The sequence below is a fragment of the Danio rerio genome, chromosome 10, assembly GCF_049306965.1.
Source record: "Danio rerio strain Tuebingen ecotype United States chromosome 10, GRCz12tu, whole genome shotgun sequence".
Taxonomy (NCBI): Eukaryota; Metazoa; Chordata; class Actinopteri; order Cypriniformes; family Danionidae; genus Danio; species Danio rerio.
The window spans coordinates 39,334,584-39,351,775 of NC_133185.1; the positions used below are offsets into that span (position 1 = coordinate 39,334,584).

At 33.6% G+C, this 17,192-nt stretch overlaps 1 protein-coding gene across 10 annotated transcripts in view; it reads left to right on the forward strand.

The window, feature by feature from the left end:
* The window catches only part of stard13a (StAR related lipid transfer domain containing 13a), a 229,806-nt gene that overhangs the window by 153,511 nt on the left and 59,103 nt on the right, over window positions 1-17,192 (forward strand). The window contains exon 1 of one of the 10 annotated variants that reach the window (XM_005172730.6): window positions 9,150-9,303. The exons of the other annotated variants lie outside the window; for them this stretch is intronic. Within the exon in view, the coding sequence (XP_005172787.1) occupies window positions 9,294-9,303 (10 nt within the window). The 5' untranslated portion in view covers window positions 9,150-9,293. Of the gene's footprint in view, window positions 1-9,149; window positions 9,304-17,192 lie in introns of those variants that run through there. 10 annotated transcript variants of the gene reach the window in all.

The following is a 17,192-nucleotide window of genomic DNA, read 5'->3' on the forward strand; positions in this document are numbered from 1 at the left end:
AAATTTATTTTTGGCGATTTTGACTTTATTGCGACAGGACAGTAGGGAAATTGGAGAGAGAGAGAAAGACAAATGGGATTGTGACTAGGCATGGGAAGATAACTACAGTAGATTCAAAATTTACAATGGTTTGATAGAGTCACCGTTTTAAAACCACTAACATTGTTATACTGTTTCAAGGTATAAGTAAGTTGTTGTTGTTTTATTGACAAAAAGACTATTTAATTTGATTTATTTAGGGCAACAATATCTCCAGCAGCCAACATCTTATAGACCAACTGTATACGTAAACAGTGCAGTGGCTTACTGTATATCCACAGAAAAGAAAGTAAGTTAATAAATCTGCATTTTTTAAACTAATGAAGACAGCAGAAGTCAATCATTTATTTAAATTATTTAGCCTGACATGTTTACTGTTACAAAATATTATAAATGTTTCTTACAGTTTTTCTTGATTGCTTTGATGTAGCCGTCGACTGAAACTATATTTTCAAAACAGCTAACACACAGGGCTAAACAGCAGCACTCATGGTCAAAATTACACATTTTGCTTGCAAAACGCACAAACCATGTCAACATTTAAAATATGCAACAAAAGCTAGTTTCACCTTCAAACAACACAACTTGCTAACAAATAAATGAGCTCTTTCAATTAATCATTACACAATGGACAACAAAATACAGAACTCACTGTGAATCAGTGCACCATTGCTTGCCATTGTAGCCTATTGCCAATGCCGTTTGTTGTCTTTCTATTTGGGCTGTCAAATTTGCCATTTTGCAAAGAATTAGACCAAGAATAAGAAATGCTTTGATTAAATTTATATTGAATTCATGACTTTATTTTACAGTTTTTCTCGATTGCTTGGATGCAGTTGTCAACTGAAACTCCAACTTTTCAAAACAGTTAACACACAGGCCTAAACAGCGGCACTCATGGTCAAAATGACACATTTTGCTTGCAAAAGGCACATATCGTGTCAAAACATTTAAAATATGCAACAAAAGCTAGTTTTACCTTCAAACAACCCAACTTGCAAACAGGTATATGAGCTCTTTCAATTAATCATTACACAATGGACAACAAAATACAAAATGCAGAAGTCAGTGCAGCACCATTGCTTGCCATTGTAGCCTATTGCCAATGCCAATTGTTGTCTTTCTATTTGGGCTGTAAAATTAGCTTTTTTGCAAAGAATTGGATCCAGAATAAGAAATGCTTTGATTAAATTTATATTGAATTCATGACAATTTTCAAACTGTGGCTAAAAACTGAAATACTGTAAAAACAGACAAAAGTAAAATACTGTAAATATTAAAGAAAACACATTTAAACCAATTTACAGTCAAATCTATTGGGAGTATAGGACATAGCCACTATTGACCTCCTCCATCCATGCTGGCACAGAACTACACAGACCTTCCATCGTTTATATAAGGTTTGCAGACTGATTGCTAATTGAAGATTTGTGTGAAGGAGTGTCAAACTGCTGCTTCAGTGAATTCAAACTGATCTTGGTAGTGTCTAATAGTTAGGAATAGATGGTTTCTGTTTGGTTACCATAGCTAAAACAATGAAGTTTGGACTGCTTGAATGACATCCATGTTAACTGTTTTGAAAAATGGTGAGGAAAATTTGTCAACCCAATGAGAAAGGGTTTACACATTTGCAAGACCTGTCTTCTGCTCTGCTGGGATAGTGAAAATGAAAATGAAGTAGAACCTAGTTTATTTAACCAGGTCAAAGCAAACAAGAAAAACTGTAAACTGTGGCAAAAAAATGAAATACTGTAAAAAAAAATCTGACAAAAGTTATAAAATACTGTAAATAATAGAGAAAACGCATGTAAACCAATATACAGTCAAATCTATTGGGAGTATAGGACATAGCCACTATTGAGCTCCTCCATCCATGCTGGCACAGAACAACACAAACCTTCCACCATTTTTAATGTTTGCAGACTGATTGCTGATTGAAGATTTGTGTGAAGGAGTGTCAAACCGGTGCTTCAGTGAATTCATTCTGATGTTGGTAGTTTCTAATGGTTAGGAATAGATGGTTTCTGTTTGGTTACCATAGCTAAAACTATGAAGTTTGGACTGCTTGAATGGTATATGTTTTGAAAAATGGTGGGGGACATGTGTCAACCCAATGAGGAAGGGTTTACACATTTGCAAGACCTGTCTTCTGCTCTGCTGGGATAGTGATAATGAAAATGAAGCAGAACCTAGTTTCATTAACCAGGTCAAAGCAAACAAGAAAAACTGTAAAATAATGTATATTGTGTTCAATCTAGAAAAAAGTTTCTGTTTTTAACCCAGACATTAAAAAAGAACTTATTTTAGAGCAGTAACCACAATACCATGATGAAACCATGATATTTTTATACAAAGATAGGTTATCATACCGTCAAAACATTATACAAGCCCATGCCTGTCTGACACCCAAATTGTGTATACAGAACACAAAAATATACTTAGTATAATGAAACAGCACTGAGGTGACAAAGTGAAATAAAGGGACTGAGGAGAATGAATGAATGAATTAATTAATTAATGAATGAATAATACTGATTGGTGAATACTTTAGCTCATTAGCTCATCCATGAACATGGTTTCTACCGGAGTGTCAGGATATAATGACCACAACTCCCATGATTCCATGCTCAGTCACAGTGTTATCAAACTACTGCTTTGGTTGTTGTGAATACATGTCGTCCAACAGTGTAAAGTGCCATTAAATAATAATAATGATGATAATTTGGGGAATTATATATATATATATATATATATATATATATATATATATATATATATATATATATATATATATATATATATATATATATATATATATATACAAGATTTTTAGTTAGCAAAACTTAAGCATTTCTCAGGTCAAAATTAACCTGAATTCATTCTAACTAAGGGGTTGAATGCATCAGCTTTATGAGTTGTTTATTTTTATTTAATTAAAATGAACCTAAGCATCAAATGATTAATCCATATATTGATATATGGTGAATTGGGGTTCGAAGCTGTGACAGATGTACAAACCTGCCAACTTATTTTACCTAAAAGCAGTCCTCACTAACACATGCCTTAAAGATTCCTGACTGTATGAAGACATAATTAAATATTCCATATTACTAGGTCTATGTGTTATTTCTCAACACAAAGTTTCCTGTTGTATTGTATTACACGAACTGAAGAATAAAAACGAATGTAAATACATCAGTTATTGAGTATAACCCATTCTTTTAGCTCTTGTGTGTGGATTCCTGGATGGTGAATATGTACATTTGTGACTCATTATGAGAGATGCTGTGGCATGTGTGTGTTTGATGAGCGACATTCAGAACATCAGGGCTGAACTTCTGTGATTCGGTTCAGCCCCTTAATCCAACATAAATCCTGTCCTGTTCATACAGCTAAGCATTATCAAAACAATGACACACTAAAGGGAACTGTCTTTGTTTTTATACCCTGAAGAATACCTTTTGTTTGACTAAAAGTGGTTGTTTAAATATCATTTTGTAGTCATTTACAGTAAAATTATCACAACATTTAGACAAAAACCTGAAAAATGATTGTCATAAAAAATAGAGCCTGACATTTTATCCCACCCATCAGATTATGCTACCAACACTGTATTCTGAGGTTGGGGTTAGGGTTTAGGTAGGTTAGGGCAATATTACAGCTTCATATCACACTACTCCACATTAAAATTTACACTGGTAGAAAATGATGGGTTGCATATTGTGTCATTGAAATGTGCTTCCTACCTTTTAAATGGGAGGTAGGACAATAGCTGCGTCCCAAATGGCACACTATACACTATGCACTCAAGCACTATGCACTTACACACTCAACAGGATAGTATATGTATGTAGTGGCGTCCCAAATGGCACTCCAATGTTTTTTTACTAAGCGGAAATTCAAACCGTTTCTCTGATGACGTTTGACTGTCGCCATCTAAAAGAATTCTAAAAGTCTAAAAAGTCTCGTAGAAGAATTTTGCTTTCACCATCTAAAACAGTGGTTCTCAAACTTTTTTCACCAAGTACCACCTCAGAAATAAATTGTCTCTCCAAGTACCACCAAAATGAGCAGTATTAAAATACAGTAGCGTAGTAGGCCCAGTAAAGCAGCTACAACTCTGCAAAGTTAAAAAAATGTGGCAGATTACTTCAGAAATATAGGCTATATGGAATATATGGCATATTATATACATCATTTTTGATAAATTTTGAAATGTGTAAAGCATGTACATGACATATTTCATTCCTCCGCGTACCACTAGAAGGAAGCCTGCGTACCACTAGTAGTACACGTACCACAGTTTGAGAACCACTGATCTAAAATAAATAAAGTTATTCAACATATGCATTCGATAGCTCCGCCCTTTCCGCTACGTAAGCAAAACTGCGGTCGTTGAGTGCGTGAAGTGTCCATCATTACACACGCTGAATGAGTGCATTATCCGGGTATTTAAAGTGCACTTATTATTTTTAGAGTTTTCAGTGTGAACACAGTACTTATACTATTTATACTACAAAATGTAAGGTAGGACAAATCGACAAAACACCGGGCGTTTATGACATTATTGTATTGTATGACATCATTTTTGGCAATAAATTTGGAATGTTAAACATTCTATTAATATAATGTAACAAGCCTGTTTTCAAACTCAAATTATATATTTCTTCAAATTAACATTTTATAAAAGCACCCTTATGGTTCATGTTATGAAGGTTTAAAGCGAGAATTAATCAGACAAGTGCATTGTTCTGAATTTATATCTAGAAAGTGTATTGTAGATATATTGAGACTGGTCCATATATAAATGAATCAAACACTATAGTTGATCATCTGTATACTGTTTGTTTGTTGGTATTTGCGGTAATGGCAGTTTATTTTAATAAGAACGTGTGCATTGTTCTGAAGGCTGACACGGTGGCTCAGTGGTTAGCACAGTCGCCTCAAAGCAAGAAGGTTGCTGGTTTGAGTCCTGGCTGGGTTAGTTGGCATATCTGTGTGGAGTTTGCATGTTCTCCCCGTGTTGGCGTGGGTTTCCCCACAGGCGACATGTGGTATACTGTAGGTGAATTGAATTAACTAAATTGTCCATAGTGTATGTGTGTGAATGAGTGTGTATGAATGTTTCCTAGTACTTTGTTGCAGCTGGAAGAGCATCCGCTGTTTACAACATATGCTGGATAAGTTTGCGGTTCATTCCACTGTGGTGACCACAGATGAATAAAGGGACTAAGCCAAAGGAGAATGGATGAATGCATTGTTCAGAATTTTTTAGCAGGAAAGTGGATTGTAGAAGTATCAAGACAACTCTACATATAAATTGAATAATTGTGTGAACAGCACACACATTTAATCAAACACTATGGTGATTCAGTATTCAGCTTGTTTGTATTTGAGGTAATGAAATTTGTTTTAGTAAGAATTAGTGTTGAAGAGCCATCCTGGTGGACGCTTCAGTGGATTGACATCTTGAAATTTTTCCTTTGCTCTTTGTTGCCCTCTTGTGGGTAAAAGAGGTACGATCATACATGTCAGTCACACAGAATATTACTGTACTCAGTAATGTTGTTTAATAAGGCAAGGATTACAACTCCTCAAACTATTTATTTAGACTAGATCTCAGTCTAAGCATGATAATCCAGCACAATACTTGTTCTAAACATCTGTGCTGCTGGATGAGTGGTTGATGGATGAATACATGTATTTGTGTGATTGCTCATGTGTTTCGTTTGTCCAATGTTTGGGCAGAAAGGTAAAGTAGCATAATAGTTCAGTGATATGTTTTTTATAATAATCAGGGACAGACAGAATTCGCTGATATTTTTTGCTCCTTCTGTGCAGAATTTTGTTAAACAAATCAGCAGATTTACGCAGAATATTTTTGAGGGTCTAATAACTAAAAATGTAACGCATTAAATTAAAATATAATAATACATTTGAACTTTTATTTAAGGTTAAAAATGCATAAAATCCAATTACAAACACTCATTTAGTAAACAAAAGAAGTCTCTCATAAAAAGTATCTGAGCAATTCCAGCGTTATAGATGTGACATTTGCAGTGAAATCTTAAAACGTAAACTCACATACAAATTGTATGTTAACATTATATTGAAACATCTGTTTATATTTTCCAAAACAACTAACCATAGAGTTATGGGATCAGAAAAATATAAATCTGAAATCATTCTTTAGATTTTAAATGAGGAAAATAGACATGCAATATGGATATGTTCAAAAAAGTCTGCAAGTTTACGGTAAACAGCATATTTTGTAGAAATTCTGTGAATTAAACTGAGCGACCCGAAAGACATGATGCTAATCAAAAGGATAAAAGTTGATTTACTATTGAACAAAAAATATTGATTTTATTTTATTTGACACTTTTGCATTAATGAGGAAAAAGCTTTGTTATGGATGTGACAGATGTGAAATTGCCACTTGTGTGACTTTGGTAAATCAAATATAATAGTTTCAAAACATTGACAGAGATGTTTTTGTGTATTCTTAAAGTATTGTTAAATACATGCGTACACAAAAATGTAGAAAGGGTTTCTCTATTTTGGAGAAAACTATTTTTCATGGCAAAGTTGCATGGAATTGCTCATACTAAAAGACAGAAATTAATACTTTACAAACTATTGCACACAAATCATCTAACCATCTGCATATTATTCAACAATATTACTGAAATAAATTTTAAAACTGAATAAATATATATTTACACGTAGATAAATAGCCAGGCTCAAAAATCTGTGGAAATCTTTTAATTAGTATTAAAACTATAGGAATGTGAACCTACACTGGTCTCATGGGTTTGTTCGGTTACGAACAGAAAAAGTTGGGTTCTTGAAGTACATGTTCTTTTGTAAAAAATATAGTTGTAGTTATAGTTATAATTAAAAAATAAAACGTTTAACAAGGAAAATATTGAGATATATACTGTAGATTGCAGTTCAGCCAAAATAGGCATATGACCCAGCCCGAGCATCACCATAGCAGCATGGCACATTTTGCATTGCTCACAATTTTTCTAAAAAAAAAAAATAAATAGAAAAACTGAAGTGGTCTGCTAAAAGCAGCCTGCTGTTTAATAGATTGCTTCTGGCTGCTGATTCTCTCGTGCCACAGGACTCCTGCATTCCTCCATGTGCCACTGCTGTCTCTCTTCCCATCACACACACACACAGAGAAACACACGTGCAGCCTCGTCCTATTCCAGAAGGGAATGTGTGAGGATTCTGGTTTGCCCACCGCCACTTAAACCACACTTGACCCTCTGCTCTCTCTCTCTCTCTCTCTCTCTCTCTCTCTCCCTCTCTCTCTCTCTCTCTCTGTCTCTCTCTCTCTCTCTCATACATTGGGGACATTACATAGGGTTTTATTGTTTTTATACCGTACAAACTGTATTTTGTATTGCCCTACAGACAGTATTTATGATACTGTACATGTATTACAACTATGTATTTTAAATACAAAATAGTATTTTGTAGTTTGTATTTGATATTGTTTAAAAAATGGCTAACTATTTTGTATCAAAATACTTTAGTGTCCTTTACTTTAAAATACTTTAGTGTACTTCAGTGTTTACAAAAGTAAAAAATACTTTTGTATTTTTTGTATTTTTAAAATACTGTAAAATACTTTGTAAGAAGTCTAAACTGGTGGTTTCTCAGTTAATTGTCAAGGCTTGAGATAAGACTAGAAAATTGAAGAATACTGAAGAAGTTGATCAATGCTTGAAGTATGGATGGAAATTCTGCATCACATATAAAGAAGGTAACAGACAGATAGAAGGGGTAAATTCAGGAGCAAGTCAAAAATAAAAAAGCAAATTAAGACAAACAGCAAAGTCCTACAGTGGCGATACCTACAATACTTCATTGGCTGGTTCAAATGCCATTAGCTGATCTGCAGGTGCTCAAACTTTGACATAATTAATCCATATGAGATAAAGATATTGAATAATTGTCAGCATAAACAGAGCACATACATATGTATTGATATGTAAATATGCACAGTACGTATGTAATTACAATCTTTTTTTCGATGTAATTACTTTGAGATTACATTATAATTACTATGTAATAATATTTTACCTTGTTATAACATTGTAATTACATCTGAGATGTAATATAATTACAAACTTTTATCTTGTGTAAAATTACTGTTACATTGTAGTTTCATCCAAGATAATGTAAATGTTTCTTTGTAATTTGCATGTAAAGTATTTAGTTTTTACAATCATATACTTAAATAGACAAGTACACTTGTAATTTTAAATACTTTGCAAGTACATCAAAGATAATAGGTTTAAACTTAAATGTTTCTTTGTATGTTTCATGTACGGTATTTTTATGTAATATATGCAGTACATATGTAATAACAAACTTTTAGTTTGAATGTAATTACTACGTCATTACATTATAATTAATAAGTAATAACATTGCTAAAACATTGTAATTACATGGTTATAAATTTGTAATTAAAATGCTATAACATTGTATTTACATGATTTTAAATTTGTAATTACATTGCTATAACATTGTAATCACATGGTTATAAAATTTAATTACATTGCTATTACATTGTAATTACATCTATATTATTATGAATGTCTTTTGGCATATTTCATGTTCAGTACAGTATATTTTATATTGTGTATTGAAGTGTTCTGTAAGTTCCATCCTGCAATATACATCAAATGATATACATATTTTTTTTCTCTCTTAGTTGAAATATTAACAATAAGGGACCAGGCCCAAATATATTTTCCATTTTTTGGACTAAGCCAAAGAATCCCTGAGAACTGAACTACAATTGCTTTCCAGGTAAAAATAAATATCTGTGTGAATTTGAATCTGGGAACTAGCTTTTGGACAGTTTGCATCTCCAGCTGTGTGTGTGTGTCCTTGTGTGCATGTGTGTGTATGTGAGTGTGTGATTGATGGCGCCCTGAAGGTAGCAGCACATGTTGATTTTCTCACATGTTGAGCTGTGAGGTGGGGGTCGGGGGCTGAAGACTGTACATACTCCAGCTGTTGGGGCGAGGGGAGGGTGAAGAGGGATTGGCACATCAGCATTACAGTCAGGAGCTGAAGTGCAGAGAAAGAGCAACATACTGAAGTCTACGCTGGAGAAGAGCAGCTCTGGAACAGGCTTTTCTTGGAGACTGAGAGAATAAATCATGCTGAATGTTTGATGGGAAACTCTGTTATGGTTTTAGGATCTTACCCATAGCCACAGCTGCCTACCGATGCTTAGAGGTACAGAAATCCAACTGCTTCTTGAAATTTTCTTTTAAGACCAAATGGCTCATTTTTACTTAATGTTATATGGTATATTCTGTGATTTTTATTTATTTATTTTTTAAGCTAAAGGAAAGACAATGCATGCACTGTTAAAAATATGTAGATTTGTTTTGTGAAGACTGAAATTGAATAAAGTCAATTGCTTTAATTCTATACAATTTTACTGAACAAATTTCAGTATGTGCATTAAAAAAAGTCATGTGAATTTGTTATAAGACACCATGTAATGATAAAAATGTGTGTGAATGGACAAATCTGTGGTTGACCACATTGTAAAACATCTGAAATGTTGTTTTGGTCGTTCTAAAATGCTGTAACCATCTCCGTATTAGTGCTATTATATTATTAATTACCCCCAGAACTGTCAAGAGCATCTGCGATCCGCATCTCAGACCTTCAAACACAACCACTTGTCCATTTCGTGTCAGCATTTGTCTTCTGGAGTGCAAGTTATTTATTAAATAAAGAAAAGATTCACGCAGCTACTCCTACCTCTGCAAATTTAGTTTTTACTGTTGATATTTGGCACCAGTTAATCAGCAGGTGATGATTTTGTTCACTTTGATCCATTCAATGGAAACGCTGCTTTATTCGCACATCTTTTATGCGATATTCCTGTTTTGCTCCTTCATTTAATTTGCATTTCTTGTTTGAAACAGCTACTTACTTCTGCTGTCTTCATTAGTTTCAAAAACACAGATTTCCTTACATTTTAAAATGGCATATTTGTTTTTTTTTCTGCTGAAGATACTGTTGTCCTAAAAAACAAAAACAAAAAACTTAATAAAGACATCTTACATACCCTGTAGGAATGATATAAAAAAAAAATTGACTGTTTTTAAACCTTGACTTTTCCAAATGGCAGTATACGTTTAACCTTATCATTCATTCATTTTCTTTTGGATTTAGTCCCTTTGCTAATCCGGGGTCGCCACAGCGGAATGAACCGCCAACTTATCCAGCATATGTTTTACTCATCAGATGCCCTTTCAGCAGCAACCCATCTCTGGGAAACATCCATACACACTCATTCACACTCATACACTAAAGACAATTCAGCCTACCCAATTGACCTGTACCGCATGTCTTGGGACTTGTGGGGGAAACCGGAGCACCCGGAGAAAGCCCATGCAAATGCAGGGAGAACATGCAAACTCCTCACAGAAACGCCAACTGACCCAGCTAAGGCTCAAACCAGTGACCTTCTTGCTGTGAGGCGACAGCACTACCTACTGCACCACTGCATCACCTAAACCTCATCATCCTATACCTTATAGTAACTCATTTGCATTGTTTGCATTTATTTAAACTTGTTATTACAAAAACAAACAGTTTTCAATCCATAAATCCATCATTCAGCCATGTGGTAACCATTTATGGAAAAGTATGGTGAAAACATTTGATTTATTATTATTTATTTGTTTGTACTAATTTGTATCCACATTGTTTTGCCTAAAAGTAAAAAATAATTGACTCAACTAAAGTAATTATTTTTAGTTAATCAATTAATTCATATGTTTATTATTATAATTTCTTTTCATTTCTATTTGTTTTACTGTTTCTTTTTTTTTTGGATGTGCACATATTGCTAAAACCATCTTCTTTTATGTCAGATGTGTTTTATTTTAGTATCAACTTTGTTTCACTTGTTTGAGTTATTTTCCTTGGAACAAAATCTGGGTTTTAAGCAAAGGTATCCATTTTCCTGCCATCTGAACTCACTGCTGCTTTGAAGAAACATATTTAAGGACTTCCTTAGTGATTTTTCTTTGCTGTGACTGAGAGTATAGAAAGAAACATGGTCCTTAATGAGGGAATTTCAGAGTCATGTTTAGTTAAACAAGGAACTTCCTGATGATCCCAGTGGATGGATGTCAAATCACTTTAGCATGTGTGGGAAAATGGCAGTGGTCCATAAGTATTTGTGTGTGTATGTGTATGTGTGTGTTTGTCTGTATTAACTCTGTGTGCTCAGATGAGCAATACAGGAACTGTCTGGAGAAAACCCATGGGAGATTTGTATGTGTGTGTGTTTGTGTGTCTGTTGTGGTAGAAATAGCTGAGACAAAGAGTACACGGAGGCTGAATATTTGTGGGAGAGTGTGCATTATAAAGCTCAAAAAGGATCATAGTTTTACTGCCTTGGTGGTCTGAAAGCCAAGTTTGCACTGTTAAAAACATGCGCACATAGACACCAAATCATGGATACACAAACAGCTGCTACACTAAAGTTGCATGATTCGGCAGAAATGAATAACATTGTTCTGATTCAATGTTAATTGTATCCCTATGTAAGAAGAATCTATTCGAATGAATGATTCAATGGCTTTTGGAACTGGATGAATCAGAATTTTTGATTGAATCGCTTGTGTAAATGATTCAATGGCTTTTGGTACTGGATGAATCAGCATTTTTGATTGAATCGCTTGACTGAATGATTCATTGGCTTTTGGTACTGGAAGAATCAGAATTTTTGATTGAATCGCTTGTGTAAATGATTAAATGGCTTTTGGTACTGGATGAATCAGCATTTTTGATCGAATCGCTTGAGTGAATGATTCAATGGCTTTTGGTACTGGATGAATCAGCATTTATGATCGAATCGCTTGAGTGAATGATTCAATGGCTTTTGCTACTGGATGACTCAGCATTTATGATCGAATCGCTTGAGTGAATGATTCAATGGCTTTTGGTACTGGACGAATCAGCATTTTTGATCAAATCGCTTGAATAAATTATTCAATGGCTTTTGGAACTGGATGAATCAGCATTTTTGATCAAATCGCTTGAGTGAATGATTCAAAGGCCTTTGGAACTGGATGAATCAGCATTTTTAATCGAATCGCTTGAATGAATGATTCAACAGCAATTACAGTTAGGATACTTGTCGCCACCTACTGGTATGATGATGTAATCAATGAAATATTTATTTAAAGAGCATAATTACTTTCAAAAGGTTGTGTACTCTATTGTCTTTGCTGTCAAACACATCATTATTTATATTTGCATTATAAACTTGTATCTCAGTAAATCTGTAATACTTGCAATGTTATATAATAGCAATACTGTGGTTGAAATTACCGAAGGTTAAAGCTGTTGCATAATTATACATGTTCTCACTGGTTCATATGGAGATCAGAATGTGTGCAGTGATCATACTTGTCATGGTTTATTAATAGACAAAAATTGATCTTTTTCACTTAGGAATAACATCAAGTTCGTCTTTGAATTGAGATCGTAATTTATCAATTAATAATCATGCAGCTTTTGCATTGTGTAAGTAAAACGTGGTGCAATTCATGTTTACCGTGAATGAAATAGCACTACAGCTGTTGTTTTCTATCTAGCCAGTTCATCAAGGATGTTCAGGAAGGATTATTAAACATTTGTACCATAAATATGTATCTATCAAGCATTTGTCCATAGGTATTGCGTACACATTGCCTTATGGGATTAGCGTCAAACATTTATGATTCAGATACAGCTATAATAGTATAACAGCTACTGTATAACTGTAGATTGAGATAACACTCATACATATTGCACTGCATAATATTTGTGTTTACATTTTTTTTAAATGTTCTAATTAATTGCATTTGATAAAGCAATGGGTTTAAATCCTGCTTGCACCATGCTAGTTCTCTTATTTATTGTCATATTGTTTACCTGAATATATGCTTGGAGAAAGTGTTTAATATTAATTTGTGGAGAAATAAGTTGCATGTTCACATTAATAATTATAGCTATAACAATAACTACATCCACACTCCACATAATTTAGTTTTCTTATAAATGTTCCCTCAGGTTTTGTCAAATGTCTCCTTAAGATGAGTTTTGAGGGATTCTGGTTCTCAACAATTTCTTGTTACAGTTTTGGACTTTCCTTTTGTCATAGAAATAATTATTACACGTATTATAGTTACTGTCCTTTGTAAAAACAAGTCTTAAAACTATTTTTGATTGATTTATCATTTTAATTTTATTGTTGTTAGGGTGTTTATCCAAGTCTGACCAATCAGATGGCAGAAATTTGTGACAAATTTAACAATATAAAAAAAAACAACCACAACAACAACAACAAAAAGTACTGTACAATACACACTTACAGAACAATACAATCAATGCATCATATTCAAAAAAATGAAATCAAGTCAGTGATGACAAGCCAAACTTTAAGTATTTTCCAGGTATTGTGCAGCCTTAATTGTTATACAAATGATGCAATGGTCACCCTTCTTATTAGGAATAGTTCACCAGAAATTGCCCCTTTTAAAACCTGTTTTCTAATATAACCTTATCACTTTTCACAGAAAATGGACATGAAATGATTTCATTCTTGCCATAAGAGTCACAGTTGTCAGTGAAGACCACAGAATGGCAGAATTTAGCTAATTTGTTAAAAATAATGACCTACATTATCTGCAGGAATACTAGGAAGGAATGCTTGGAAGGTTTTTATAGACAGTGACTTAATTGAACCTTTCACATTTCACACCATAACATACTGTAAAGCTGATTAGTTGACTTTACTTAAAATGAGTAAACACATTGCTTTTAAAGTGATTGGTTGACTATTTAAAATGAATAATCCAATTCTCTTAAGATTACACAAATTAACTATGTGCATAATTATAAAAATTAGTGAATACAATTATGTATCTGAATGCACCCAGTATGTAAGAGTAACATCATTTCAGTTCTTTGTATGTCAGTACATGTGGCAGAATTGACAATAAAGCTAATGTTAATGTTGACTTTAGTAAGTTACAATTGGTGTACTAACCCTTTTTTATAGTAAAGTAACTAATCGCTTTTGTACACTGTAAAAAATATGACAAAGTCAACACAACAGATATTTTATGTTGCTTTAACTTATTTTAATAAGTTAATCAGGTTTCAACTACATTTTTTAGGTTATACCTAATATTTTAGTCAGTTTGATTGATGTAAATTTAGTTAAATCTCAGTAAATTAAGAAAAAGTTAATTTGATTCAAGTCAAAAAGTTAAAAATGCTGTAAGTTTTTGACCCTTCTAAAGCATAAAGATACCATTATATGTTTGTAAATATTTAATTAAACATGCTAAGTGGACATTCTTGTTTATCTGAAAAACAATGCTGAAGTCAGATATTCTGCTTTGAAAATGTGAGCTATGTGCCAGAACATCTGTCTTTGATTTGGTTATTTTAACCCGCCCAGTACCATGTATTTCATACAACACTGTTTAAATACAGCCATTCAGAAGCACAGAATATGCACTTAATAACAAAATGGTAAGATTTATAATCTAATTAATACATATTAAACCTCTTTAACATTATTAAATGTACATGCTGAATCACTGATATGTGTTGGCTTGCACTAAGGCACAATTCTAAAGTTCATTTTCAAACGGTTTATTTTATTTTCAATGAATAAATGTTTTTTTTTTCTGCTGCTGCTTTCAGTATTATGGCAATAAATGTCATGTAAAATGGCATTCAAACTCCCATTGTTAGTATTTAACACTGAATAAAGCACATGAGGTGTACATGAGATGATCATTGTCAGTTTTCTGTTGTCAGCTGCAAGATATTGAAACCTTTTTTAATATATCAATTCGTGGTGTTGGATAGAAAAAAAGCTCCTTTTAATATGGAGAAATTTTCCTCTATCATGTGCCGTTGCTTTCATATAAAACACCTGTAGGCTTGATAGTCACTTGCTCATGTTAATTCATTTTTTTTAATTGCTCATTTCAATCTAACAATCTGCGCTTGCGTATGTTTTGATCCAGGAATGCAATTCCTAGTTCAACCACCGGGTGCCAAACTTACATACGGCACCTTTAAATTAGCAATATTTTTTAGTACAGGGCACTTTAATTTCACAGAAACAATGTTTCATAACATTATACAGAATAAAAAAAAAAGTTCCCTTTTAGCCGGGAATGCAGGAATAACATCAGAATCAAAGCAGCCGGTGCAGATCTGAGAGAGTCATTTGTGGGCTGAGGTGAGTTTTAAGGACACATGACCTGTGTTTTTATATAATCAGAGGTCTTGCCTGCTCAATCAAAACAAGAATGCCTTTGATTGTGCCCTGCGCCCCATGGCATCCGTGCCTGCTGCTGCTCTCTTTCATGGCGCGCTGCCTGTTGTCACGTCGAGGTGATCAGGAATGAAAGGATTAGATGCCATAGCAGCGTAACACTATGCAGAGGTGATTGCTGTGTATTTGTTTGGGACTCTTTTTTTGTTTTATTCTGTTGTTGTGTGATTTATTTTGCTTCGAGGTTAATTGTTTCAGGCACCTTTTGTGTTGGGTCAGTCTTTTGGTTGTTGCGGGGATCATCAGATATTAGCGGTATGTGTTAATTAAAGTCGCGACTTCACAGCAGTTCTTTATTCCCACGCCTCGGACCCAGGCCTACCCAGAATCCCCTCTGAGCTATAGAAGGTCACTTTAATGTTCTGCAAAACAAGCCCAGTGGTTGGGCTTATTGTGAGGACTTCATTAGGTACTACTGATCTGAGAACAGTGCTGATTTTTTGTTAATGTTGAGGAAGGGCAGGAAGTTGAGGTTAACCAAGTGAAAGAACAGTTGTTATAAATTTGATGCAATGCTTTTTGATTCATTAATCATACATACAGTTGAAGTCAAAATGATTAGCCTTCCTGTGAATTTTTTTTTCTTTTTAAAATATTTCCCAAATGATGTTTAACAGAGCAAGGAATTTTTCACAGTTTTTGCTGTAATATTTTTTCTTCCGGAGAAAGTTTTATTTGTTTTATTTTGGCTGGAATAAAAGCAGGTTTTTATTTTTTTTTACCATTTTAAGAATGAAAAAATGTTAATAGGAGTTGCTAACATGAGTGAAGGGCTTTCAGTGGGCCTCTTGATGTCAAAATGACATCAACAAACACGTCCAAAAACACATCAAAGTGCAAATCAATTTGATGCCAGAGCATTGATGTCTGTTTGACAGGCAAGAGGTTGAGGCAGGCGGCAAATTAAACATAAACAGTAAAACAAACAAAGGGTCAAAACACTGTAAGACAACACAGGAAAATGTTTTGCAATGCTCACTACAGAAAACACCATCATCTGGCTTTGAGACAAAGAATAATGCATTATATTTCCCTGATGAATTTTTCACAGTATGTGTGATAATATTTTTTCTTCTGAAGATAGTCTTATTTGTTTTATTTCAGCTAGAATAAAAGACGTTTTTATTTATTTAAAACCATTTTAAAGCCAATATTTTTAGCCCCAATAAGCTATATTATTGATTGTGTACAGGAAAAACCATGGTTATACAATGTTAATTATAGTTAAGCCTTTAACTTGCACTTTAAGCTGAAAAAATGTTAATAAGAGTTGCTTACATGAGTGAAGGGTTTTCCGTTGGCATCTTGATGTCAAAACGACATCAACAAACACGTCCAAAAACACATTAAAGTGCAAATCAGTTTGATGTCAGAACCTTAATTAGTCAAAATCTTATTTAATCACACATTAATGCCATTTTGACCACCAAAAATTGACACAAAAAGTATTATAATGTAAGAAAGGTTTATTCATCAGCTTCAATTACAAATTACAATTTTACACTGGATTTAGTATCACTATAGTAGAGCTGGGCCGATAAACTAAATCATTTCAAACCACAATAATATTGTTGTCGATAACGATGATAAGCTCTGGACTAGGGTTGTAACGGTAAGAATTTTTCACGGTATGATAATCGTCTAAAACAATACCACGGTTTGACGGTTTCGCGGTATACGGTATGTTACAAATGTTACAAAATAATATAACAGTGAAGCAAATTTGACTTTTTCCAAATAATATATTTTTAGT